Here is a 25,694-nt window from a genome sequence, read left to right as displayed (position 1 = left end):
CCTGAAGAAATGAGTAACACAGCTGGTTTCAAAAATGGTATTTGTAAACTGATATTGTTTTCAAGATAATATACACGGGCATGATTAAAAACTTCAGAGTATTAAGGTAGAAGGTATGTAATAAAAAAACAATTAAAAAATCAGCAACTTTATTCTTGATTCTCATTAATAAATAAGTTTCATACAAAAAGTACAAAGGGATCAACTAAAGTTCATCGCACCTTAACATTTATAATACTTTTAACTACATGATTTAAAGTATACTCTTAACTGGTAAAAAAGGTACAAAAAATATTCGATTTAGACAATTTTCTAAAAAACTCAATTATGAAATTAGGTCTAATGGAATCACTAAATATACTAAAAATTTACAACTTACAAACGAAAATATTCAGTACATTAGAGCACCTTGGTGGTTATCTAAGCAACAGTTTCATGCAAACTTAAGTACAAAAATATATTTAAATATGTTAAAGCTGATTGTGATGAATGCAACCAATTTTCACGCATGTGAAAATATAACTATGATTGATTTACGAATGGCATGCACTTTCCGATCGGAAAATCTTTAGGCAAGCTATTTTTGTCTCCACCTACAATCATATCTCTTTCGATAGCGTGTGGGTGCGCCGACGTATTGAAAAAAACTTTAGTTCAACCACCGTGAGAGATAAGTTTGTAGCGGTACACAAATGTGAAATCTAGGACAAAAGTCAATTTCACAACTGCGATCTAGCACTAATTGCGGCAAGAGTTCGCCATATTTAGCTAAGAGAAGGCCAATGAAAACAAAACAACATAATAGTAGTTTTTTACAAGTACACTCAATATTACATAAAAATACATTATTTATTTTTTCCGAAATAACTGCATTGGAACCGGTTTAAAGGCGATATTTTGAATGGCACCCAGAAAATACATCACTTACGTGTTTTTATAACCCGCCTGAGATATTTTATATATATTCTCTTAATTAAAAATCTCTTTGTTCTTGAATACTGTAGACAAGGGGGACTGTCAAATAAAAAATACAAATGGACGGAGAATGTATGAGATACATAAAAGCTTTTTTTATGCACAATTAATTTAACACGATATGATGTATTTAAAATATTGTATGTACTACTTTAGCGGCGCCACGTATAAAGAAAGGGAATTAACTTAGGACGCCAAAGACCTGCTAAATATAAGGGAATAAGCATTTGTTCTGGAGCAAACAAGCACAAGAGAAATATTTTCAATCAAATATTATTTGTCTCATTTGGCATCATATCTTCAGAGTAGCCAAGTTGGTAATGGTAAGTATATCTATATTCTTTGTGTATTTGTTGTCAATCTCATAAAAAAATTTATTTGGTGCATAAATGGTTTAAAAGTTTGTGAAAACGGATAATGGAATCAATTCCACTGTGATATTTCTTGCTCATAGCGTGATGTACCAGACGCGTATACGTCCTCATATACGTACGTTGACAAATTCGTTAGTTATTCGTAGCGCAAAGTCTCGCCTCTTAATCTCACACTTAGCATAAGTCAGGCGAACTATTACCAACTCACGAACAAAAAATGTTTCTGTTTGAGTCAGCTAGCAAGTTTTAGTAATTTTGGCTAGAGCTTTTTGTGCCAAAATATTATAAATACACAAGGTAGTTCCTTAGGAAGGTATAACTTAACCTCAATCAAAACCTTTAAATAAGGTGTTTGAAATTCGGAAAATAACGCGTCTAGTACGTCAACAGTTTTCATTTTCCTTACCTAAATATACACTATAAAATCACGATTTACCTTAATTAGAAATAACCTAAAGTGGAGTATTCATTTCATCTTATATTACAAATTCTGCAAACGTAACACTGGTTTAAAAAAATATAAGAATGTTATAACTAAACTGTGTTAATTCTATAATTTTTAAGAAGTCAGAAACGTACTATAAGCGTCAATTAGTTGAATCTTATAACAATTTAAGCAAAGTAAGGACTAAACAATCACTAACTAATTAATGTTTATAGTAAGCTTATGATGACTTATAGTTAAAAAAGTCGAACAATTTTATTCTGTAACTACAATTGCTAGAAATTATCCGTCCAGTTCAGAAAAAGCTTTAATAGCCCTGTTTTTTCTACATCCGCAGATTGTGACTTAACTAAATAGCGTTTCCATGGAAACGCTTCACAGGTACTACGTCACTCACTCGCTGACGTCGGAGTTACTTTCTTTATCTGAAAAGTGAATAAATACATTTTATGTCATAGAATTGTCAAAAGCAAATCTAGTGCGAACCGATATGATTAAAGTTCTAGGCTCATTTTGTTGCTATAAAGGTAGTTTCATACACAGTAATGCAAAAATGCGGAATAAAACCATATTTTTGATATCAATAGGCTTTACAATGATTACTCAGGAAAATTTTAATATCCGGAAACCTATTTACAATTATTTTTATTAACATAGGAACCTAAACTACATATTCAAATGTAAATATATGTGCGTGCATATGTGCACGTGCTTTTTAGTATAGTTTACATTAAGTCAAATTTCATCTCAAATGAAACATTTCTAGTATTTAGGGAACTACACCTTCAGGAAGTGTTATTATATCCTTTGACAAAAAATAAATTCCTTACGCACTGTTGATTCTAAAACATCTCATGAATCGTACAAGTCGTAATAAAAATCGTAACAGAAAGCCTATTTCCCTTCAACTATAGCAAAATATATCGACGCAAAAGTTTGGTTTAAAATATTAATGAAATATATTATTAGTTAACACAAAAGATTAGAACGTGTAGGTACTTTAGACTTTTAAAATCTACTGAGGTTAGGTTAGTAACACGTCCGTTCCGCACGAAGTCTCGAAATAAAAGTGAGTCAACGCCGGTGTTGCCACGCTTTATATAGGTTTCTGCTACAAGATGGCGTTAGTCCGCTAACAATATTATTATATGACATACCAGTCTCATGTCACGTATGCTGGGCCAATATGGCGTCTAATTGGGCCTCTGTGCATATTGGACCATTGTTCACATTGGGACTGTTTTCACCAATCCCACTTTCCCCATCGCCTCCGGATCTCTGGGCCGCAGCCAGGGACGACATCACATGCTGGGGTATGTTAATTTGTACGGGCGTTTGCACGTTCGCACTTGTCGGTACCTAAGTAAAATATAGTTACAATTAAATACGAAATTTTTAAATATAGTTCATTAATAGAGAAAAGTGCGTATTTACGTAAAACTACTTTTAAAATAACTCTTTTTCATGTTCTGTGAATAGTTTTTATTGATTATTTATATATTTTTATTTATTGATATATTTTCTGTGGCATCTAAAACCAAGTGTGTTCTTTCTATGTGTGTTAATACAATGTTCTTTCTTTAAAAAAAATTCTTAAAAACAATTTACTAAATTAATATTAATTAAAAATTATTCCATAAACAAAGCATGGGTCACTCACATGTATAGTAATCTCAGGCAGTATCGTATTTCCGTTTCCGGGACTGACACTGACGGCTTTCTGTTTGACTTCATATCCAAACAATTCACTATTGCCTTCCTCTTTGGCCTCGTCTTTTGCACGTTTGGTTTCGTGAGAACGCGTATGTTTGCGAAGGTGATCTTTGCGGTAGAATCCTAAACAAATAACCTAATTAGGTACTGCTTAAGAAAATATTATATTAAAAAATATTAAATTACTTAAAGTTTTTATTATAAATAACCCTTGACAATGTTTAAGCTATATCATTCGAGTAGCTTAGTAAAAGGTTTCTGACGTAGTTAACAAAGAGATCTCTGATCAACTTTTTGACGTGACAACGTCTTATAATTCGATGGAGCCGGCTGCACGCACGAAAAAACATGACTCATGCGGTGTTACCTCGTTCTGAGGCGTTACCTCGCTCTGAGGCGTTCCATTTAAATTGACATAATTGTATTTATGCGTACTAATAAATGTAACTTGATCAATTCAATTGTGATTTCCATTTACTTCCTTCTCTATATCCATACAAAATACCTATCAAACAAATAATTTTTTTTTTTTTTTAAATGCAACCATCCCATCAATATTTTTTTGTGACGTTGTCACGTTCAACTATCGTCAGTAAACCGACTTTACAGACAACCGATTTTTTTTCTTTAAAAGCATCGGGTCACGAACGGTCGTTTAAGTGCTACCACAGATAATCACAATCAAACATAGAATAACCCTCGAGGTTAAAAAATGTGTATATATTAATTTATAAACACCCAACAAAAATTATTGTTTCGGTGTAATACATTGTATGCCAGTAGTGCAAATGTACGAGGAAATGAATAATTAGTAAATATTATTTATAAAGAAATCATGGTTTATGCACAAACGAAACTACAAAGTCATCATTACATATTTGCAAAATATAACTATGCTCTATATATTTATCACTTGTAAGTGATAAAGACACTCAAGAATTATTTCAATTTTGAGTTATATAGTATGAATGTCCCCGTGTTTTCTAATGTAACATATTGTGATTATATTATATTATTTTGTAAAATAAAGAAATTTAAAAAAGAACTATTTCTTTATTTATTTACAGCAAACATAGACAAAATTTTAACTAAAAAAAATATTGGTTGTTTGTAAAGTAGGTTTACGATCGAGATGTTTACGTGATAACGTCTCATTGGTGATATAAGTTTTTGGGAAGTAAGGAATTAATGAAGATAACAATTTTTTCAAATTTTAAATTACATCTATCGTTTTATTCACACTTTTGATGATAAATTTCGGGTGTAAAATGACAAGTTTACTTATTCGACTATGATATACATTTCTCTTCATACATTCACGGAATGACTGGCAGCGCTCGAGATGAGACGGGAGATCGGTCCGTCTCTCTCTCGTTATACCTGCGATCGCGCTCGTGAGGTTTTGGTGTGACACAAGTTTCTGAACATGTCACCCGACCCGTTATCACGTCAAAATGTTATAAAACTATTATACAACTTGACCAACCTTTCCCGCATTCCCCACATCGTTCGCTCTTGACTCCCGAATGAATGACCACATGCAGATTCAGATGTTCCCTTCTTTTGAAGCCCTTCCCACAAACGCCGCACACGTAAGGTCTTTCGGGATTGTGGCCAAGTTTATGACGCTCCAAGTGTTCTTTTCGCTTCAACCTGAAAAATTTATTAATATTTTGGTAACAGGGCCCGTGCTCCATAACTCCAAATAGCGATTTCGATCTTTCGACTTTTTGTATCAACGCTACAGATTTTGGAAGTGTTACATAGAAACACGTCGGAATCGCTATCGACAAAGTTAAAGGGTACCGGTGCCGGCAGTGTTATAGAAATTGGAGTGAAATTCAAAGATTTTTCCTCTGTAATAAAACAGAGGAAATTTAAGCACAAACATACAAAATTAAGCAATTCATATAAGAATCAAATACATACCCAGCTCCACATATCCCGCAAATAAACCGCCGTTCAATCTGGTGGACACTTAAGTGCATCTCAAGTTGATCCTTGTCAGGGTAAGCATTCTGACACTCGGGGCAACAAAAGATGGGTGACCCGTCCGCAGCCGTCGCGATTATGACCTGACCGGGCTTTGGCCTAACGGGACGGGGTGGTTTTTTCTTGTATTTCTTCTTTTTCTTTGTACGAGTATCTGAAATTATTATTACCATGGATTTTACTATAAAGGTTTAAAACTTTAGCCCGTAAGTTTGTGCAATTCAGTTTCATTACACATCAATAATTGTCACAGATTTTGTATTCTAATTCGAATTTCTAGTTAAAGTATTGTTTTAAGTACTGACAAAAATACTGAAAACTACTAGAATTTCTTTAAATAACGACAAATTTCTTCGAGATCATACTTTAACTTTAAATGTATTTACTTATATTTAATAATTATTATTCCTCTTTCTCATATATTACAATACAATGTAAACTCTTTATAACGAATTTCAAGGCAATTTTATACGATACTAGCTGACCGGGCAAACGTCGTTTTGCCATGTTTATCATTTACAATAAAAAAATAGGGGTTGATCGTAGAGGGGTGAAAGTTAGGGGTTGTATGTATTTTTTAATGCTGTAAAAATAGCTTTTAAAAAAATAGAAATTAAAAATTTTGTCTAAAAAATAAATTAAAAAATTTAGGGGTGGACTACCCCTAACATTTAGGGGGATGAAAAATAGATGTTGGCCGATTCTCATAGATACCGGATAAGCACAAAAAATTTCATCAAAATCGGTCAAGCCGTTTCGGAGGAGTATGGCAACGAAAACTGTGACACGAGAATTTTATATATTAGATTGAGTTTTATCTCATTTTTACGTTATATAGAGGTGTACGTTATAACGAATGACGTTATAAAGAGTGTACACTGTATTTTTAAATACTTGTTATATTTAACCTAAAACAATTTTAAAAATTACCTTCCAAAAGGATTTCATCATTTCCAACTGGTTCACAGGTGGTTTCATTGATGATTGTGACCTCTGTTTCCATTTTTTCTACATTCTTTTTGACTTCGGTGGGATTGAGGCGTAAAAATTGTTGTAGAGAAACTGGCAGCCCTTGTGTTTGCTGTCAAAAATTACCACAATTTTTAATATTGATGTGGTACTGATGTGGTGTGTATGATATGGTTTATTTGTATGTAACACATTGAAATCTATTTTGTAAGTTTTTTTTTTCATTTAAACTAACTTGGACACAATTTTGAATTGACCAAGTTTTTAGATATAAAAACTTTCGCGAGAAAAACCTTCGATTGAAGACACAAAAGGTATTTGTACTGTTGACCATGGACCTTTACGGGACTTAACTTTTATAGTATTTATTTCTAAAATGGTATTTAATAACAAATATGGCAACAAAGACAAAACAATGATGTTAAAACTTAAATCTTTGGAAAATTAAATAAAAAAATTGCATATTCAAATTTAAAAAAAATACATCAAATAACTTATAAAAACTAATCATAGTTTCATTACTATAGTAACTTAATGTTGAATTACCTGGCCTGGTAATGAATAAACATATTTCACAATATCCGAATGTGACATAAAAATATCTTGTGGTCGATCACTATTCTGAGTGCTATGGGAGTCGTCCTGAAAGAAATAAGTTTAATTTTATGTAATTAATAAATCTAGTAGATAAACTGACTTTATTAAAGAACCATTTTTTTGAAGTTATACTTCTTTTGGCGCGATGGAGAAATGAATGAAATGATTAGAGTGAATTTTTACGATGCACACCGACACCTAAATTCTACATCGTAAAGTTAGTTCTAGGTGGCATGAAAATCGATAATAACTATGTTCAAGTCGTACATTCTAGTATTTTTATATGTATTTAGAACATGTGTTTCGTAACAGTACAATTAAACAGTGTAAATAAATAAATATTATTTTGGTGTTTTTATTAAATCAATTTCATATACGACGGTGATAGTATTTACTAATAATTTATTATTTATTAGTATATCTATAAATATAATATATATATTGGGTTTAAGGTTAATTGTCGGTATGTATAATTTATTTGCATCGTTAATTACTACTGCATTTTAGTTATATTTTTTTCCATACGCCAAAGAAGTATAACTTCTAACGCGTGTACATAAGTACACACTCTTTTTTTTTAACGAAATATGTTTGAGTGACTAGACCACTGCTCGGTCCTTGTATATTAAGTGAAAATGTAAAAAAGTATTTCTAACCAAGCAGAAGATCGAGGGTTACAGAGCCAAGTAATCATGATAATTAAAAGTTAAAAGGCCACAAAATAAGTGTCTAAGAAACTTACATCATCACATTCCTCTTCCTTGATGACAATGTCCCCTTCATTATTATTGTTACTCGTGTTGATGATGGGCTTCACATCTTCTGGATTGTTGATCACAATTTGCTGGTTTTGCGTCAGATACATCTGTAATTGAAATCTGATAATATAATAATTGTGGACTTCATGGTTTAAACTTTGAGTGCAAAGTTGGGGGGGGGGGTTTACTATTGCCGGGGAATGATTTCGGGTTAAAACTTATTTCACGTAACATCATGATGAGAATCATCACACCACTTATTTGAATGAGTACTTTTATTCATAAAGGGGCCGTTCATAAAATACGTTCGCATACAAGGGGAGGAGAGGGGTCTGGGTGAGTGTTACAAGATGTGACAAGGGGGGACGGGGGGTATACGGCAACGTGACGTTCGCCGTTTATCTTATCTTATTATCAGAAATATTATTTATTATTTATATGTTCGTTATAAAAGATATCTATGGGGAGGGGGTCAAAAAAGCTGATTTTAGTGTGACGTCTTTTATGAATGGCCCGAACGTATGATTATACTTGTACATATGACAATTAAATAGACGCAGAAATAACCCAATAACCAATTGGAGAATTATTCTATTGGCACATACTTAGTAGCAAAATAACTAAAAAGTGCTTCTTGCCAACCAAACCTCGCCTATAAATAAATAATATAAAATTACCTGTTGTTGCACTTGATCCTTATTGCCTTGCATGAATTGCATGTCCTGTGGCAGAGCAGCAACCACTTGCAAGCCTGAAATATACATGTAGTGTTATTCGGAGACAATAATCTCATAGTAAATTAATAATGGTGATTATTTAATGCAGAGTACTGAGGTCTATCAATGTCAAAACAAGAGCAATATTAATTGCGCATGGAATTGAACCTTACGACAAAGAGTTGAAGGTACTTGATATGAAAAGTAAAATAAACGAATTACTTGTTAATTAAAATATAATCTTTATAAAAAAAATTTGTCTATTTCTGAACTCTGGATCACTTTCACCTAACGTTTGGAGCTTATATATTTATTTTAAAAAACTAATAGTGAAAGTAATAGTAATAAAATAAATATATAATCTTTTATCCATATTTAAATTATTGTGTTCAAAAACTACAAATATATCAAATTATATACAAAAAATCATTTGACAGATCTCTATGCTATACTCAACAGTTTGACATTTTAGTCACAGTTAGTTAAGACTAAGGGTAATAAATTTATATCCCAGTGTTGCCACCTTAAATACTAAATCTCTATGACGTGTAATTACACACTGACATAGTAAAGTGAAATATTAAAAGATGTAGTGTTTTGAGAGAAATTTGAAAATACCACAATGTCTTATTTACAATATTTTTTTTTACTATATATTTAATAAATATGTAAGGCGAAATGTTAGTCATGTTAATATGAAGCACAATATTAAAACGCACACATATGTTAATACATAATATAACAATATTCACCTGGTCTTATCCTGTAGGTACCTGAACAAGGGAATAAAATTATATATTTACAAAAAGTTCAGTAAATCATTAGTACATAATATTTAAATTATTATCCCCTCTACATTAGCATATTATGTACCAAATTTGGTCAAAAGCATAGGCCTAGTTCAAACCTGCTATTTAATCAAGAAACATTTAAATACACTTTTACTTGAAAATCGAAAAATAAATATTAAAATAAGATACAGTTGTTAAAATGTGGTAGGTATAGTATTGTAATCCAACAAAAGTGTATTTTCATTTCAGTTTTTATATTACTAGCTAATTCTTTACTTGAAGTAAATATATAAGCTTGTTATGTTGATTTTTTTATAAAAATAATTATCTAATTGTGCTGGTATCATTTTAAAACTTCAGTCTTATACTTTAAATACTTGTATATAAGTGTGCATTTGTTATGTGTCACTGCACTGGCGCAAAATATTTCAATCTAATATATAAAATTCTCGTGTCACAATGTTCGTTCCCATACTCCTGCGAAACGGCTCGACCGATTCTTATGATTTTTTTATGCATATTCAGTAAGTCTGAGAATCGGCTACTATCTATCTTTCAAACCCCTGAGTGATAAGGGGTGTCCACCACATTTTTTTTATTTTTTAGACAATTTTTTTTATGATACAACATACAAAAACAAATACAACCCTTAATTTGCACCCCTCTACGATCAACCCCTTAATATAAAAAACTAAAAAATGTTTCCTAGAAATAATATACATGGCAAAACAACGTTTGCCGGGTCAGCTGGTTTTCTATAAATATTTAGTTTAAAATTAATTCAAAACTGAAATTTATTTATATCTCAATATACAGCATGCATGACGATAAATCTGTTTTTCGTCTGTTTAAAAACCATCAACTTTCACATGCGATGTCATACCATAAAAGTCTAAACAATTAGTATTATTAACGAATATTTGCATATAGTGAATTGCAACAAACCGTCAGTCAAGCCGTTTCTTATTAGCTGTATGCCGCCGCTATCATTCGCTTCCGGATACGCCACAGTGAGAACGGCACCCCCTGTACATTGTATTAACTATTAAACTCATAAAATGTATCTTATGTAACAACTGTACATATAAAAATTATGATAATGCTATACCATGAAAACATCTTCGCGACTTCACAAAAGAATTGGAGTGTAAACTCCATGTAATTTCCATCGATTTAACGACACACCCCCTAAAGCGTCGCAATCATTTGGCTTTGGTTGGTTTAGCTTGTCTTCCATACAATGATACATGGCATTCACCCACCCCTAATAACGACAACAATTAAATACTAAAAAGTAGTTTTTAAGTTGCCGAAATCAGTTAAAACTACGTACGTTGTTTTGTCGCTTTATTGTCCTAGCGAGAAATAAACTCGACTGACGGTACTCGTCATACGTACCGAACTTTCAAAAAAATCCGTTCTTTTTTTATACAAATGGCGCATGCAATGCTTTATCACAAAGAAGCCTCAATATCGCAAGATATGAATTAAATAAGTAAAAACCTTCCTACTGATACAGCACAAAAATAACAGACAATTCAAAAGCGTTCAAATGAACTGTTTTTATGTAATTACTAACACTAGTCTGAATAAACTTTATTTTTCTAATACAGATTTTTCTTTCCATTTAACGGCAACTCTTTGTAACGTCAAAATAGGCACGACTTAAGTGTCGTTATATAAAGTTTAGACTATGGCTCCTAATTTATAATAAAAATCTCAATTGAATTACACTCTTTCTGTCAAATTGTGTTAAGGCTGAAAAGAGACCGACGAGTGCTTTAGTTAAAAGGAGCAATTAGACCAAAAATGACGCCCTTTACCTACTGAAATACAATAAAAAAGGTTGAGTTTTAATGATTGATTGTAATTACCTTGTTGAAAACTCTGCATAGGTATCTGCATTTGATATTTGGGTTGAGGTTGCTGTATCAAACTCGGTGCCAATACTTGGATCTGAACTGTTGGTTGTGGGTCACCTAAGAGGAATATAATATTAATAATTCAGTCAAGTGAATTATTTAACACAATAGTGTGTTAACGTGCGATTATCAAATAGGACTTTTATATGCACAATAGGGAGTGCTCAAGTATTACGTAACGAATTTTGGAGGGGGGGGTTATTATAAAACGTTACGATGCGGAGCGGGGTTTGAATTACGTATTATTGTTAATATTATTTTCGACTTTCCAATACTATACACCACATAATAGTAACTTCTAGGTATAAAGAGTGACTAGGTGGTCACGAAACGTTTTACTATACACTTGGGTACAGAAAAACGTTACGGCGCGTTACATAGGGGGTCAAAAATCTCCAAAGATTGCGTGACGTAATACTTGAACGCTCCCATATTCATAGTAATGCCAGACGCGACGTCAGGCAAATAAATACCTTACCTAAAAATAAATTTAATTATGAAACAGAAATCCATCTGCCCCACTACGCTTTATATAAACGCTTTTCTCAATATAGTATGATTTGCAAATATAAAATATTTTCCTCAAGTTACATTATTTTATTTAATAATTGCATTGAGTCAATCAACCTTGTAAGTGTGATTATAAAATCTTCATTAAGGTTAAGTGGTACTTCATAGATTGATCATCATATTTGCAATGAGTGTATACAAATATCGAAGCCAAGTTTAAGGTTCTTGCAAAACTGGCTTAAACGATTTGAATTAAACTTCGTACACAGATGATCCTACACAATCCAATAAATAAGTAAATGTTAATAAATCGTGATACTAAGTTTACAATACAGACTCAGAAAAAGTTTAAGTTCTTTTAACACCCTATCCGATATCTCACTAGAGGTTAAATTAATAAATTAATAAGTGTATAAAAAGAGTGGCGGAGAGTTTGTTGCCAGTTCTTCTCTTCCGTTCTACGCCCTTGATTTGAGAACTGGCTAACTAAATGTAAAGTTAGAAGCATTTCATGTCCATTTCTTTTTTTTGACGATCATAAGTGTACATTTTGTTACCTATATGATTAAATGATTTTTGAATTTGAATTTTGAATTACATTGTTATTGTATGTATTGTCGTCAAATTTACTTCGTTTTATTTGAAATGCTACAATATTTCCTATCTTAAATAATATTGTAAAGTGGTAATCAGCCGGTTTATGTGCTTAATATAAAAGATTAGTAATATGTAATTTTACCTGGTTTCATCCCAGGAAGAGTTATGGGTACAGAAATCAGCTGTGGTGTGGTCTGCAATTGAGTGCCGTCTAGTGCGCGAACATATTGTACGCCTTCTCCCATATTTACTCCTCCAACCATGCCCACCACCTGAAACATAGAATTCTGCATTAAAGAACAACCAAGAAGAGTATGATTAACCTATAGTGCCTTCCAAATTAAACAATATATTTATATTAAAAAGTTTATTGAAGATTTAAAATATATTAAAAATGTCTGTCCTATTCAAAACCATAATTTTAACATGAATGTAGTAAAAATATATTTGTCTAGTCTTAAGGTCTGTTTCACAATGTACAGATAAGTTCTACATAAGTTCCAAATTAGCTATTTATTACTTATTGGTAGGATAAACACTATTGTTGCGTTACTGTCAGATAGCGCTATTACATTAGCGTAATAACATAATACATATAAAGTCCATCATAAGTTATGAGACCGATGAAGTGACAAATAGCACAATTTATCTTCCAAATAATTTATGTGTTGCATGCATAGCTATTTAGTGCTTTATCCATACATTGTGAAACAGACCCTGAAAGTTAAAATCTAATAAATAAAATGCTTAACACAATAAGGCCTGTTTTCTCTAAACAGATTGCATAAGTATTATCACTATTGTTGTTAGAGCTAAGACAGTGAAACCAGTATGCAAGTGAAAGTTCCTAACACATTTGATATTTTAGTCTACCATTGAAATTATGTTTTAGGTCCTGTAATCTATTGATAAAGCAAGCAAATTTCGCTACTGTTTCATTGCGATTTGTTTAAGGATCTTCCATTAAACCCAAAACAATTGTTACTCGGGGAATTAGACAAAAAACATCAGGGTATGTCTTGTGAGTCAACCACTAGCCACAGAGGCGGTCTCACATCCATTACAATAATAATAATATCAAGAAACATAATATGGTGAACTTATTTAAAGTTAGTTAATGAAGTAAGTACCAATATGTGCAGAAGTCAGGCATTTTATATTTAAACAACTAATGCCAATGAGACACAATAGGGCTACTACTTAATGTCCATGGACCATCTCCTAGCTTAACAACTTCAAATTATAAAATTTATGTTGTTATCTAACAGCGTTATATTCCTAGCCACATGCCCTGATTTAGCATGAGTGGAATGTATAAACAAATGGCATTTATTTTGTGATATAGATTAATAAATAGTGTGCTATTAGGCAGACAGGCAGGTCTTGTTTCCTTTGTTTTCACAAAAACAATTAAAGATGTGATTTCGAATTTACTAGCTGTTTTAAAGAGATACATATGTTTCTTATACTTCTGTTCTGTGATATTAAGTTAATATGGCTAAATAAATCTAAAAAAGAATTAAAAATATTTAGGTACTGTCAGTCTCAAATTACCTGTGACAGCTGAGTTCCATTATTAGGATTCTCTTGTATTTTAGTGACAGGCAGTTGGCCACCTGTTGTTACAAAATGTGTGCCACCACCCATGGCTGAAAATGCTGCATTCCAATTCATCTCGGAATCTTCGTCACTGAAAAAAGCATATATAATAGTAAGGAAAAAGTATCATTCAACAATTCAACTTGAAAACTTTAACTTAAAATCTCCTTTAGTATGAGGTATAAAAAGGTTTTTTTTAAGTTAGATAGCTTCGACATATGACTTTTGAACATGAAATTGTTAAAAAACATTGTTTTCTATGTGTATAGTATTTAATATTCTTTAATAATTATAATATAGGATGTACAACAAAAACTGTATTTGTTGTAAATGCTGTGGCAATTTTAGAGTATTCATGAAACATTTGTGGGACCACACTTCTATATTATCTTTTATTTTAAAATATTTTGTTCCTACGGTTTATACTGAAAAAATGGTAGGTAAAGGCATTAAACAGACAGACAAGCTGAGTAACCAGAGACCACTATCAAAAACTATTTATATAATCTAAAATTATATAAATTAACAAGGAAATACAAGAATAAACTGCTTTCCAAGTATGAGCCAGCCAATAATTAACTTATTAATAGCTATAGCACTTCCGTTTAAACTTCTTAGAACATTATATGATTTTGGTTTTGAGAAATTCTAAAAAAATCCATACCACGAGCCATCATCTTGTGTGGGCATATTTTGCATATCACACATTGCACCAATTACACGGCACGGCCGCGGAAGAAACGCAATATCCCACTTCTCGAATACCCCCACAAAAATATCCCACCACCAATTGGGATTACACAGGGATGTTATGATGGTAGGGCCACACCACTGTTGACTACCAAACTAAGCACACTGGAGGCGAAACGACGGTGAATGGCAAAAGATCATCGCGAGAATACGAAAGTGGGTTAAAGAAAGTTTTTTGTACTGGCTTGATACAACCGGTCGGCTAGGTACCACATATACAGACGATGTGTTCAAGTTAATGTGATGCTCACTTTCTCTTTGCTGTACTTTCACAACACATTTAGATGTGCTTGAGTATGTACATGCAAGACGTTGTAGAATAGTTGTGTGAACAAATAGATGTATATCAATGTATTTCATTGATAGATATAATAGTTTTATTTTAGGCATTTGATTTATAAATGTTAAGTTCAATATGTAGGTCTTATATCTTAAATATTAATAAATAAACAAAGTTTAGAAATAAATAATTGACACTAGTCAAATTGAGGCATGAAATAAACCATTGCCATACAGTTATTTAAAGTGAAAGGAATTAACACTTTATTTATTAAGGACAGCCCAAGCTAGACAAAGTTAGCCTTGATAACAATTGTTATTCCTTACATTACAGAGTAAATAATTAAATTCAAGGTCATGTTTTACTATTAAACAATTGTTTTAAATGTAAGTTTATATTCTATTCATCCATCAAAATAACTTACAAATAAGTAACTTTTGTAAGTTATTACAATAGACAAAGGAAACGCAAATCAAAAGCTTCATTAGTTACGCAATTATGTATTCAGTATTGACATCTCAAGAGATTTTCATTCACAATTTTGAAAACCATATGATGGTGGGCGGAACATAGTGATGGAAGGTTGTTAACCCCTACCAACCTACCAATTCCTTCGACCCGATTGCGTGTCCATCTCGATACGCATCCCCACCAACCGTAGGATCCCCTCCAAATACCGGCTGTAAACCAAGCGCACTCCCGCTCCCGACTCCTTCCACCACTGCCAGGAAAAACGCGAGAGGAGGGGTTGCGCGGCCCTCTCGAACTCACGACACTCTTGCGGTATCACTCAGGGACGGCCACGCGCCCCGTCTAACGGTATATCAATGTACCGCTTTCGAAATAAGGTCACGGATACTCAAAAGTTAGCAACAAATATTAATAATACAAAACATACCTTTGGGTGACTTTTCTTAAGTTGTTTTTTTTCGCTGTTCCCAATAGCTCAAACACAAACGTACTGTTGTACTCAATATTTTTTCACACAAATTCACGTAAACATCGTCACTCCAGTCTACAACATTATATGCAGGCCGCCATACTGTTTTTTGATATGAAATTCCATCGCCAGGCGGCGCTAGCATATAGAGTGAGTCAAATAATTCAAATTGATTCGTGATTGGCCAATAAGGAGCATAGATTATACTTAATATTTAAATAAGCAATTTAAAGTTATAAAATTGTTATAATTTTCTTGAAGAAACATTGTATAAGGCTAGTATTTTATATTAGAAAAATAAAGTTTAAAGCCATTATCAAAACAAGATACTATTTAGCCATTATCCTAATATGGACTATTTCTTTCTTGTGATTGGTTTTTGCTTTCAAATAATTTAGTTATTTTTATTATAACAGGGCACAAGGATGATTCATACTGTATTGTAAGTTTTAAAATAATATAATGACATACAATTAATACACTAAACAACAAATACAGGTAGCAAACTTACAAATAACCTATTAAAACCTATTATTAAAACGGAAACTGCTGCCCAGTTCTTTGTATTCTCTCTAAATGTAGTTCAAATAGCAATTTGTTTTCATAGTAATAATTGCTTTGATTAGAATTCAGCCCGGGATCATAACTGGGCCTTCTATCTGAATCCGAGGAAGAACTTGGAGAAGGAATACAGCTGTTTTCAACTTGAATTAGTTGACTAGAGTCAAGTTGTGTCTGATGTGGTAGTGCATTATTTATATTATTGTTGATATGCAAATTATTTATTCGTTTCGATAATGGCATAAAATCACATGTGTCATCTTCACGAGATCGTTTTCTGAAATACAATAGTATATTAATGTTATAAATTTGTATGCATAACAGCTGATAATGAGTATTGACTTCAATTATGTATATTTAGCATTACCTATTTTCTGTCATAGTTCTGTTTATTAAGTTTCCATTACTTTCTATGACTGTAGTCCAAGGAGCAGTACTAGAAGGCGCTTTTACAAAAGTCATCTGATTATGGCAATAAACGTTATTGATACAAGCAAAACTAAAGTATAAGTTTAATAAAATGTAACAAAATTTGTGCACAATGCAGAGGGGCGCAGCTGTTGCACTTTTTGTTTTGACTTTTGACAATACACTTTACAATTTCAACGTGACATATGTAAATGTCTTGCTGCTGTCATTTTCAAGTTTTGAAAATCGAAAACATACTGCATAGTATTTTGAATAGATACTATTTCTGATTCTAATAATTTAGGAATAGACATGCCTTGATTGGCATGTCTATTCCTAAATGAAACAGCAAAAATATCTGGTTACTCATAATATTAAATATTTTGTCGAAGAAAAAAGAGACATCTATTGATGGTTTAACAAATCAGGGTAATGTCTATGTCGCTTGATGTAAATGTTGTGAGGAATTTCAGGTAAAGATGGCGTTCTTGTGTTATATCGAGTAAAATCATCAACGGACAAATTTCTTCTTTTCACGTTAAAAAAAGGGAAAATACGAAATCAATTCACTAAAATAAACTAGAGTCATTGCTTCTAAATATTTTTTAAAGCCCAGTAGGATAATTACACATTTTGCCTTTTTCGGTCATAACATTTCAGAAATAGGGTCTCGTCCAAAACATTTAAAAGCAAAAACATAAAAAATCTCTCTTAACTTAACTTCTCAGTGTAGGCTCTCTATACTTTACAATGCCCCTTGCTAATTAAGGGCCGTTAGTTTATATAAACGAATATGGTCAAATCTGCAACGTTAAGTAAAGTGTGACCAAATAAGGCTTGCAAGGAGATAGTACGCCACCTAGTCTCTTTATGGATAACGAGAACAACCATAAGACCCTCGGTATATGGTTACACGTGCTTTGCTTTAAGTATGTTAAAAGGTTCCCCTTCGCGGACTTCTAGAATTAAGTTGCTTCTACAGATTTTATTGTAATTAAAAATAACATACAATTAGTTGCGACAGTAGTATAATAATTTACAATTTTGTTATTATTACGTTTCGTATCCAAAAATTAAATTTTACATTTAATAATTACAGTAAATTCATCTAAAAAAGGTCTTAACCCGTTTTAATAAAATCTTGAAGATACATAGGTATGTACGTAACATGTTTTTTTATTGGTCCAGTTAGTAAGAAATTTAAAATATCAAGGCCCTTATTATAGTATGTATACAATGTTTTAACTGAAAAAAAATTAGAAAGTGTGTATTTTTAGTGAAAAGTGCTCGGTAATTAAACGCATGGCTTGAATAAAACGGATGCCAGAGAGAGCGTCATTAACTTATTAAATTAACTAATTATTATACATTATTCCGTTAGTTTACTTCGCATCTCGTTAGATCATCTGAGCATATAGGGTTGTCAATCTTTAATTATGGAGTAATTTTATAAGCATCAGAATAGGCAAGAACTTGGGCGGGTTTAAATGTTATAGAAAGTAATGCTCTGTGGCAAAATTGTATGAATGTGTTAATAATGGCCTAAAGGCCTAAATACCAGGCCATAAACTAAAAAAAAAATGTGTTAATAGTATTAATATATGTATATATTCATTATTCCAGGTTGTATCCTATATCAATAAACAGTGACTACAACTGTATAATTAGAACGTTATAAGCATATGTGATAATATCAACTAGATTTTTGAAATAGGTGAGTCCATTTCTAAAGGCCGATTTACATTATCTTAGTGTTTAGGAGAGTGCTTTAGGATAGTACTTTAGTTGAAACATGTAAACGCTACGCTAAAGAACTTGCCTTTCAAGTTGTACTAAAGCACTCTCCTAAACACTAAGATAATGTAAATCGGCCTTAAGAGCTCCAGTTTTAGAGCCTGCTGCTAGCCATTACCTATGGAATAAATTGACAAAGTTCAAGGTTTATCCCATAAGGTTAACGTAATGTGATCTAATAGATTATCCCTGTAACTCCTTTAGCATTAGCTACATAAGTATGTACGTAAATCCACGCTTACATGTTTCAGAGAACATCCCTACTAAAATATCACGATATCAAGCGTATCGAAGCGTGAATAAAGTTTATCCGATTAGCCAGATGTTATTAAGAATTTTCGCTGATGGCCATATATGGCAATGACAAATTATATAGATCTGTTCGTCTCGTAAAAATGTAGCATTTTACCGAGGCGTTCGAATTCCGACAGAAACAGCTGTGGACGGTGTGTGTTATATTAGGTTAGGTTGTTAGCCGTTAGGTAGGATGTAAAGAAGCATAAACAGAAATCTAATAACTCGGAAAATCGGTAAAGGGTTTTAGAGACTGTATACAACTTACAATCTATAAATTGGAATATTTTTTTATGTACAACTATGCCACTGTTCTCATAGAATACAATAAACTAGCCAATATAAAAAGGGTGTGGGAACTAGTCAAGCGATGCCTTTATTAATCGGTTTTAAGCCGGAAGCAATAATTTCGAAATGAAACCTTGGCTAGGTAAGTCATCCGACTCATATCTGTAATTCAAGGGTTTGATAAAACCAACACATTTTGTCATAAACGTTACATAAAAATATTATACGTATATCATAAACATAATATATTATTCGAGTCCACCCCCGCATAATGTTTATGTTAGGAACATTTGAAATGCGTTTTACTACACAATAGTTCTAAACCGAAATTAGTAATATTTAAATACGATGAATTTTGTCATCAAAGATCCTAGTGATTCGGAGCGATGACTCATCTTCCAATACGTAGGCACTTGATATGACTCAGCAGTTCACTTGATCTGTGGATTCAATAAAATAAACGCACTTTCTAATATATGTTGGAGAAATATTTTTAATATTCTAGTAGAAGACGCCTCAGGCTAAACATAATTTCTCTAAATTATGCATAGTCTACTACTAAGTCAATGCACAAAAACTATTACCAACCTTTTTTAACTTTAATCGCATGTCGTCCTGCAGGGACTGATCAAGAGTTCTGACCGCTCTAGGCTATTTACCAGGATGCGCCCCCGCCAGGTGACAGGTCTATTACGGTTGGTCTAAACCAACCATGGACGTGGTCATCTAGTCTGTGATGTACCTTCGACTAAGTTATTTTAAAATATTTACACTTCTGTTGTTATCTTTAAAAAAGACGAGAGGAATCATACAAGTGAAACAATTTTTCTAATGATTAATGATTTATTTGAAAATAACAGTAATTACCTAATTATTATAAGCTTATACAAAAGGCCTTTTTCTTGCTTTAGAGTTTGAAAATTTTTCCACAATATTTTCAAATTTAATAGTTTGTAAAAAGTCACTTTCTATGTACATAAGCGAGAGCGCTGTAAGTTTTTGCTGGCGGAGTGTGGAGCGCAAGTAATTTTTTACTCTTTTAAGAGCTGAAAAAGATCTTTCGCCGCTACAGTTTGTAACATTCATTGTCAAAAAAATTCTTAATATTATCTCCACATTCGGGAACATGCATGAAATATTAAAACTTTGTATCAACTGCAACAAACCCTTTGGGGTTCTGGCGAAAATAGAATGCTCGGCCTCGGTGTCAGATTTTAAAAACTGCGCCAAATGGACGCATTCTTCTGCAAAGGTTTCTCCTAAATCAGTGGCATATAGTTGTTTTAACTCATTTGCTTTGCTTCTAATAAATTCACTGTCGTCTATTTCATTCAGTTTCCGTAAGAAACAAAACGTTGTGTTTACTGTTTTATAAATAATTTGGCGGTTTTTTAAGTGTAGGTACTTTAAGACAGTCGATAGGTACATAATAATTATCAACAATGAAAGATCGCCTCCCTTCTAACTCAATGTGCCCCGTTTTAACTTCATCAAAATGAAATTTGGGTTTCTTTCTTCTTACGTCTTTTTTGTATGTGGTCACTTCGCATCTCTTGATTGCCTCTGATTCAAAATTTTCAAACTCTTTTTCGTCACGCAACGTATATAAGCATGTAAAGTCTCATAAAGAGTTACTACGTCAGATAAATCAACAGAACTTCCTTGTAGCTGTGTACTAACGATTTGAAACTTTACGAGCACAGAGTTCCAAAAGCACAACATTATTGCAATTTCAAGAGTATTATTTTTTTCTAAAATTGCTTTTGCTTCTATTTTGGTCTCTTTACTTTGATTTTTATCTTCGCAAATAGAGTTTAATACTTCCAGAACCTGTTTGTATGAACTGTATAAGGCTTTGCTTGCATCTGCTCCATCGCACTCCATCGAGTTTTTGACAGATTTTTTAGTATCGTCGATTCTTCATCTAATTTGGATACTAAAAGTTGCCATCTGCTTGTAGATCCAGAAAAAAAACTGTAAAGTTGTTGTTCCAGTGTAAAAAAAGCAGCTGACTCGTCACTACTTTCCGCGGCAGCTGATCCCACGAGTTGGAGAGAATGCGCTGCACAAGGAACAAAAGTAGCCAGAGGATTTATGTATTGACCAGACATGTTGCTAGCATTATCATAACTTTGGCCACGACAGTCTTTAATATCAAGTTCCAAAGTTTTATTAATGGTCGTAAGAACAGCCTCCTCCATGTCTTCACCTTTATGACCGCAATTGGGTAAAAATGTACACAAGATGTTGATGATGACAAGTTCTCCGTCAGGCGAAATATAACGAATAATAAATGTCAACTGATCGTTGTGTGAAATATCTGAAGAATCAATGCTTATCGAATAATATTTTGCTTTTTTTATTTCTCCTACAATCGAAAGTCGAACTTCGTCAGCCAGCAGTAAAATAATTTCATCGATTATAGAGGATGACAAGTAGGATGAAGAACCTCTACCTTTTTGCCCAAATCTTACCAAATGTTCAGCCATGAAAGGATCAAATTTAGGTATAAGCTCAATACAGCCAAGAAAATTTCCGATTAGTGCAGATCCAATAACTTCATTTTGACCGTGAAATGGAAGCCCACGAGAAGCTAAAAACTTTATTGTTTCTATTACACGTAGTAATACATTTCGCCAATAAGTTATTTCTTCATTATATTGTTTGACTATTTGGGTATCCATTCTTTGTAAAAAATTTCCTCTTGATACATATTGTCCCATCCGGAGAATTGTCATGATCAGTTATTAGGTTAGCATTTTTCCAGTCATTAAATCCACTTTTGGCAAATACGGATGTTCCTCCATATAACTTGCAAGGACCACAAAACACGTGACCTGTGGATTCTGAATACACTAACCAGCTTCTCTTCACAATTTCGCCATTAACAAGCTTCATTTCGAACATGTTTTTAGATAGAAATCTTTTTTGATTTTTATACTGCCTTTCTGATCTGGTAAAATCTATTTCTTCGTTTTGTTGCAGTCCTTTTTTAGCAATATAATCTCGAAATTCATTTTTTACTTGCCATAGTGCAGGGTCACTTGACGGAATGCTTGACGGGGGCTTTTCTTCTGTTATAATTTCGTTTTCATAGTAGATCATCGGCCTTATTGTTACTGTAGGGCTAGTATTGGCCGGAGAAACGTATACAGTACAGTCCGCGGTGGAGGGACCAGGGCAAGAAATCGCTGAAGATACTGCACTATTCACCGTTTCGTTCCTTTCTGCAGAGCTCGTAAAAAATGTTTCGAGTTTACGAGTATTTTTTAAAATGTTTTCTAGCTTCTTTTCTTTTTCTTTTGCTTTTTTTCTGTATTCTGCTCCACTTGGCTTTTTTACTATCAAACTATTCTCATTACCACTCATATAGTCTTAAAAAAATACAGTAACACTTACGAAAGGACAATAAATATACCTAAAACGAATATACGCGAGCTATGTTATGACGAACGAACTATTAGACAAATGTAACGCAGAAAAGTATAAATAAACTACAAAATATGTTAACCACCGGGGAGTCCCCGTGCATCATTGATGCGTTACACCGGGCGCAGCGAGCTGTGCTATTGCCATCTCACTCGCTCTACCACCAATCGATTTGAATGACAAGTCAGTGTTTGTTTTACGCGCGCTTTTTAAATTTCAACATCTATTGTTAAAATCAGGGACTCCCAAGCTTTTTCAGTTCACAGTTCATTTAGTGTTTTGTCTCGGTGTAGTTGAATTATGCAGGGGATGATGCTCGCACTCGCACCTGCGCCCCCCTAGATCGTCGCGCCCTAGGCTTCAGCCTAATGAGCCTAAGGGTTAATCAGGCCCTGGTCGTCCATCATTGTGGCCAAATGATATCGAGTAAGGGCAACTAAAGGGCTTTCAAACTTAAAGGAAAAAGGGTCTTATAATAATTATATAAACTAAAATTACAATCGTGATACAGTTAACTTCCCAAGAATTATGGAGATGTCTACAAGTCTCTCGAACTATACTTTCTCTATTCATACATATTCTTGTTACTTTCTCATAATGAGAAAGATTGTGAGCAGTATGGTTCAAGACTGTTTCACTGTCTAGCAAAAACTCTTGACATGGATATACATTTTTTAAAGGTCTATTACAAATAGGTTTTCTTAGGGTCTGTTTCACAATGTATGGATTGTGCTATTTGACATTCATCGGACTTATAACTTATGATGGACTTTATGTGACGAATAGCGCTATCTGACAGTCGTGAAACGCAACAATAGTGTTTATCCTACCAATAAGTAATAAATAGCTAATTTGAAACTTATGTAGAACTTATCCGAACATCGTGAAACAGACCCTTAGTCCATCAAAACTATCTCTAATCCATTTTGTTAAAAGGAATTATTTTATCAGCCACGACATTTTAAAATCTTTAATAGCCATTAAATTTGTCGTTATTGTACTTTCATAAACGATACAAACCATTTTCTGATTATTCATTTATGTTATTGATTATTCATATTCAACCGTCAGTTGGTCCTTTATTTAAAATGCATTATCTACGATCTGGTGAAGACATAATACCCGAATTATATAAACCTCGTGTCAGATTTCAGAATTAGTAAATACAGTATAAACTATAGTTCAATATTATAGACGCTGAATGCTTTTCTGTCATAATAGACTAGATTGTTGTTAGGTTAGTAAAAACCGTATAGTGGCCAGCCCAACAAAGTTAACAACGCTTATCTACTGAGTTGTATATGTAATTATATTTAATTAATATCAAACGAATGTGGTACGACCGAAAGTCAAATTACAAGTTATTGTCAAGTACGTTCACTCTTTACACATTTAAAGGGTTTTTGGTCTACAATAAAAGCTTTTAAACGAGTTTTACTTCAAAACAAACCGATCTACAATTAGCGAGCAGTGTTGACTAAGATCCCTTCAAATTTTGAAAGGGAGGCACCCCTGTTGATGACGTCACCTTATATAAAAACGTAAGGGTGCAAACTGCAGTGTTGTGATGATAAATATAGCAAAGTCGGAAGTGACGAATTTGGTTTGTCGAATATGCGAACGTGTTATGTGGAAAATATTCTACGTCTTTATATACAGTAGATCTCATCTTTAATTTACGGGAGTATACAATTTTAAAAGAAAATAACTGTTTTGGATTCGATTAGTACAATTATCAGTTATACAATTTTAAATGCCCATATAATAATCCCGTATATTATATATTTATTTCAAATAGTCAGTTATGTCACAGTATTTTCGATGCTATCCATTTTAAACACACAAATAGGCATGACAACTGTAATTTTGTGTTTAAAATATTGGTTGTTTGTAAAGTAGGTTTACGATCGAGATGTTTACGTGATAACGTCTAATTGGTGATATAAGTTTTTGGGAAGTAAGGAATTAATGAAGATAACAATTTTTTCAAATTTTAAATTACATCTATCGTTTTATTCACACTTTTGATGATAAATTTCGGGTGTAAAATGACAAGTTTACTTATTCGACTATGATATACATTTTTCTTCATACATTCACGGAATTACTGGCAGCGCTCGAGATGAGACGGGAGATCGGTCCGTCTCTCTCTCGTTATACCTGCCATCGCGCTCGTGAGGTTTTGGTGTGACACAAGTTTCTGAACATGTCACCCGACTAAAACGATTTTAAAGACGTTATCACGTCAAAATCAATTTGAATGATTTTGAAAAATAGTCGATGAATTGTAATAAATAATTTCTACTCATTAAATAGTATTTTATTGATTAATGTTGATAAACAGTACAATGGACGTTGTCCACTCTGGAGTGATCTAATTATTCTACTATTAAAGATAACTTGTGCATTGTAATGATATTTAATATTTTGCGCACGTGAGCGATCGTAATTTGTTATCACAGAAAATAATGTAAGTACGATTTTTTTAAAAACATGTTGGGTGGTTTATGAATTAGGTTATACGCTTGTCACATGACTATTTTCAAACATAATCGACTCGATAGCGGGTCATATCACGCTTTATCCTTATCCGCTATCTTATTCTAGAGCCCGAGGTTTGGTAACTCGAATAGTTTGTAAATAAATGTATTTCTGGAGTCAAGACTCAAGTAGTCAACAAATTGAATTTTTAAATATTACTTTATGTTTCTTTGCATCCTTTTATGTGCACTGGTTCCATATGGTGCTCGAGTGAGGGTGGTCCGGTTTTAGTTTACACCAGATTCCTATTAAAAAGCTTTTTCACCATTTTTTTTGCACGTGTTCTGTAGTTTGCGTCGTAGAGTCCAAGGTCACGACAAATTTTTAACGTTTCTTTAACCGCCGACATCACGTCATCGTGTTTTATATTACATAACTTTGCAACGGTCGATACTTACAAAAACGTTATAGGTAGGTACATTAAAAATCTCAGCTTTCGAGTGACGGAAAA

At 32.9% G+C, this 25,694-nt stretch overlaps 2 protein-coding genes across 5 annotated transcripts; both read right to left on the bottom strand.

Annotated features, from left to right (window-relative positions):
- Positions 1 to 132: 132 nt before the first annotated feature.
- Positions 133 to 16,269, bottom strand: LOC125057226 (zinc finger protein 607-like). 4 transcript variants are annotated; one of them, XM_047660783.1, is made up of 15 exons: positions 15,887 to 16,269; positions 13,914 to 14,049; positions 12,502 to 12,631; positions 11,205 to 11,309; positions 10,276 to 10,356; positions 9,292 to 9,312; positions 8,501 to 8,574; positions 7,808 to 7,930; positions 7,015 to 7,110; positions 6,430 to 6,580; positions 5,437 to 5,653; positions 4,994 to 5,160; positions 3,455 to 3,630; positions 2,952 to 3,153; positions 133 to 2,219 (listed from the first exon to the last, which is right to left on the bottom strand). In XM_047660783.1, exons 2-14 carry the CDS (start codon positions 14,031 to 14,033, stop codon positions 2,962 to 2,964), a joined length of 1,653 nt encoding a protein of 550 aa, XP_047516739.1. In that variant the 5' UTR covers positions 14,034 to 14,049; positions 15,887 to 16,269; the 3' UTR covers positions 133 to 2,219; positions 2,952 to 2,961. The 4 variants fall into 4 exon arrangements, with proteins under 4 accessions (XP_047516739.1, XP_047516736.1, XP_047516735.1 ...); XM_047660780.1 differs by lacking the exon at positions 15,887 to 16,269 and adding an exon at positions 15,594 to 15,805; XM_047660779.1 differs by lacking the exon at positions 15,887 to 16,269 and adding an exon at positions 14,623 to 15,149.
- A 102-nt stretch (positions 16,270 to 16,371) lies between these two features.
- On the bottom strand, positions 16,372 to 17,080 carry LOC125057227. The gene is made up of 2 exons (XM_047660784.1): positions 16,857 to 17,080; positions 16,372 to 16,766 (listed from the first exon to the last, which is right to left on the bottom strand). The coding sequence occupies exons 1-2, from the start codon at positions 16,949 to 16,951 to the stop codon at positions 16,463 to 16,465; spliced, it is 399 nt and encodes a 132-aa protein (XP_047516740.1). The 5' UTR covers positions 16,952 to 17,080; the 3' UTR covers positions 16,372 to 16,462.
- Between the last annotated feature and the right edge of the window lie 8,614 nt (positions 17,081 to 25,694).

Source organism: Pieris napi, chromosome 16, assembly GCF_905475465.1.
Source record: "Pieris napi chromosome 16, ilPieNapi1.2, whole genome shotgun sequence".
In the NCBI taxonomy this organism is placed as follows: domain Eukaryota; kingdom Metazoa; phylum Arthropoda; class Insecta; order Lepidoptera; family Pieridae; genus Pieris; species Pieris napi.
The sequence above is the reverse complement of the archived record's forward strand: the minus strand, read 5'-3'. Positions and strand labels throughout refer to the sequence as shown.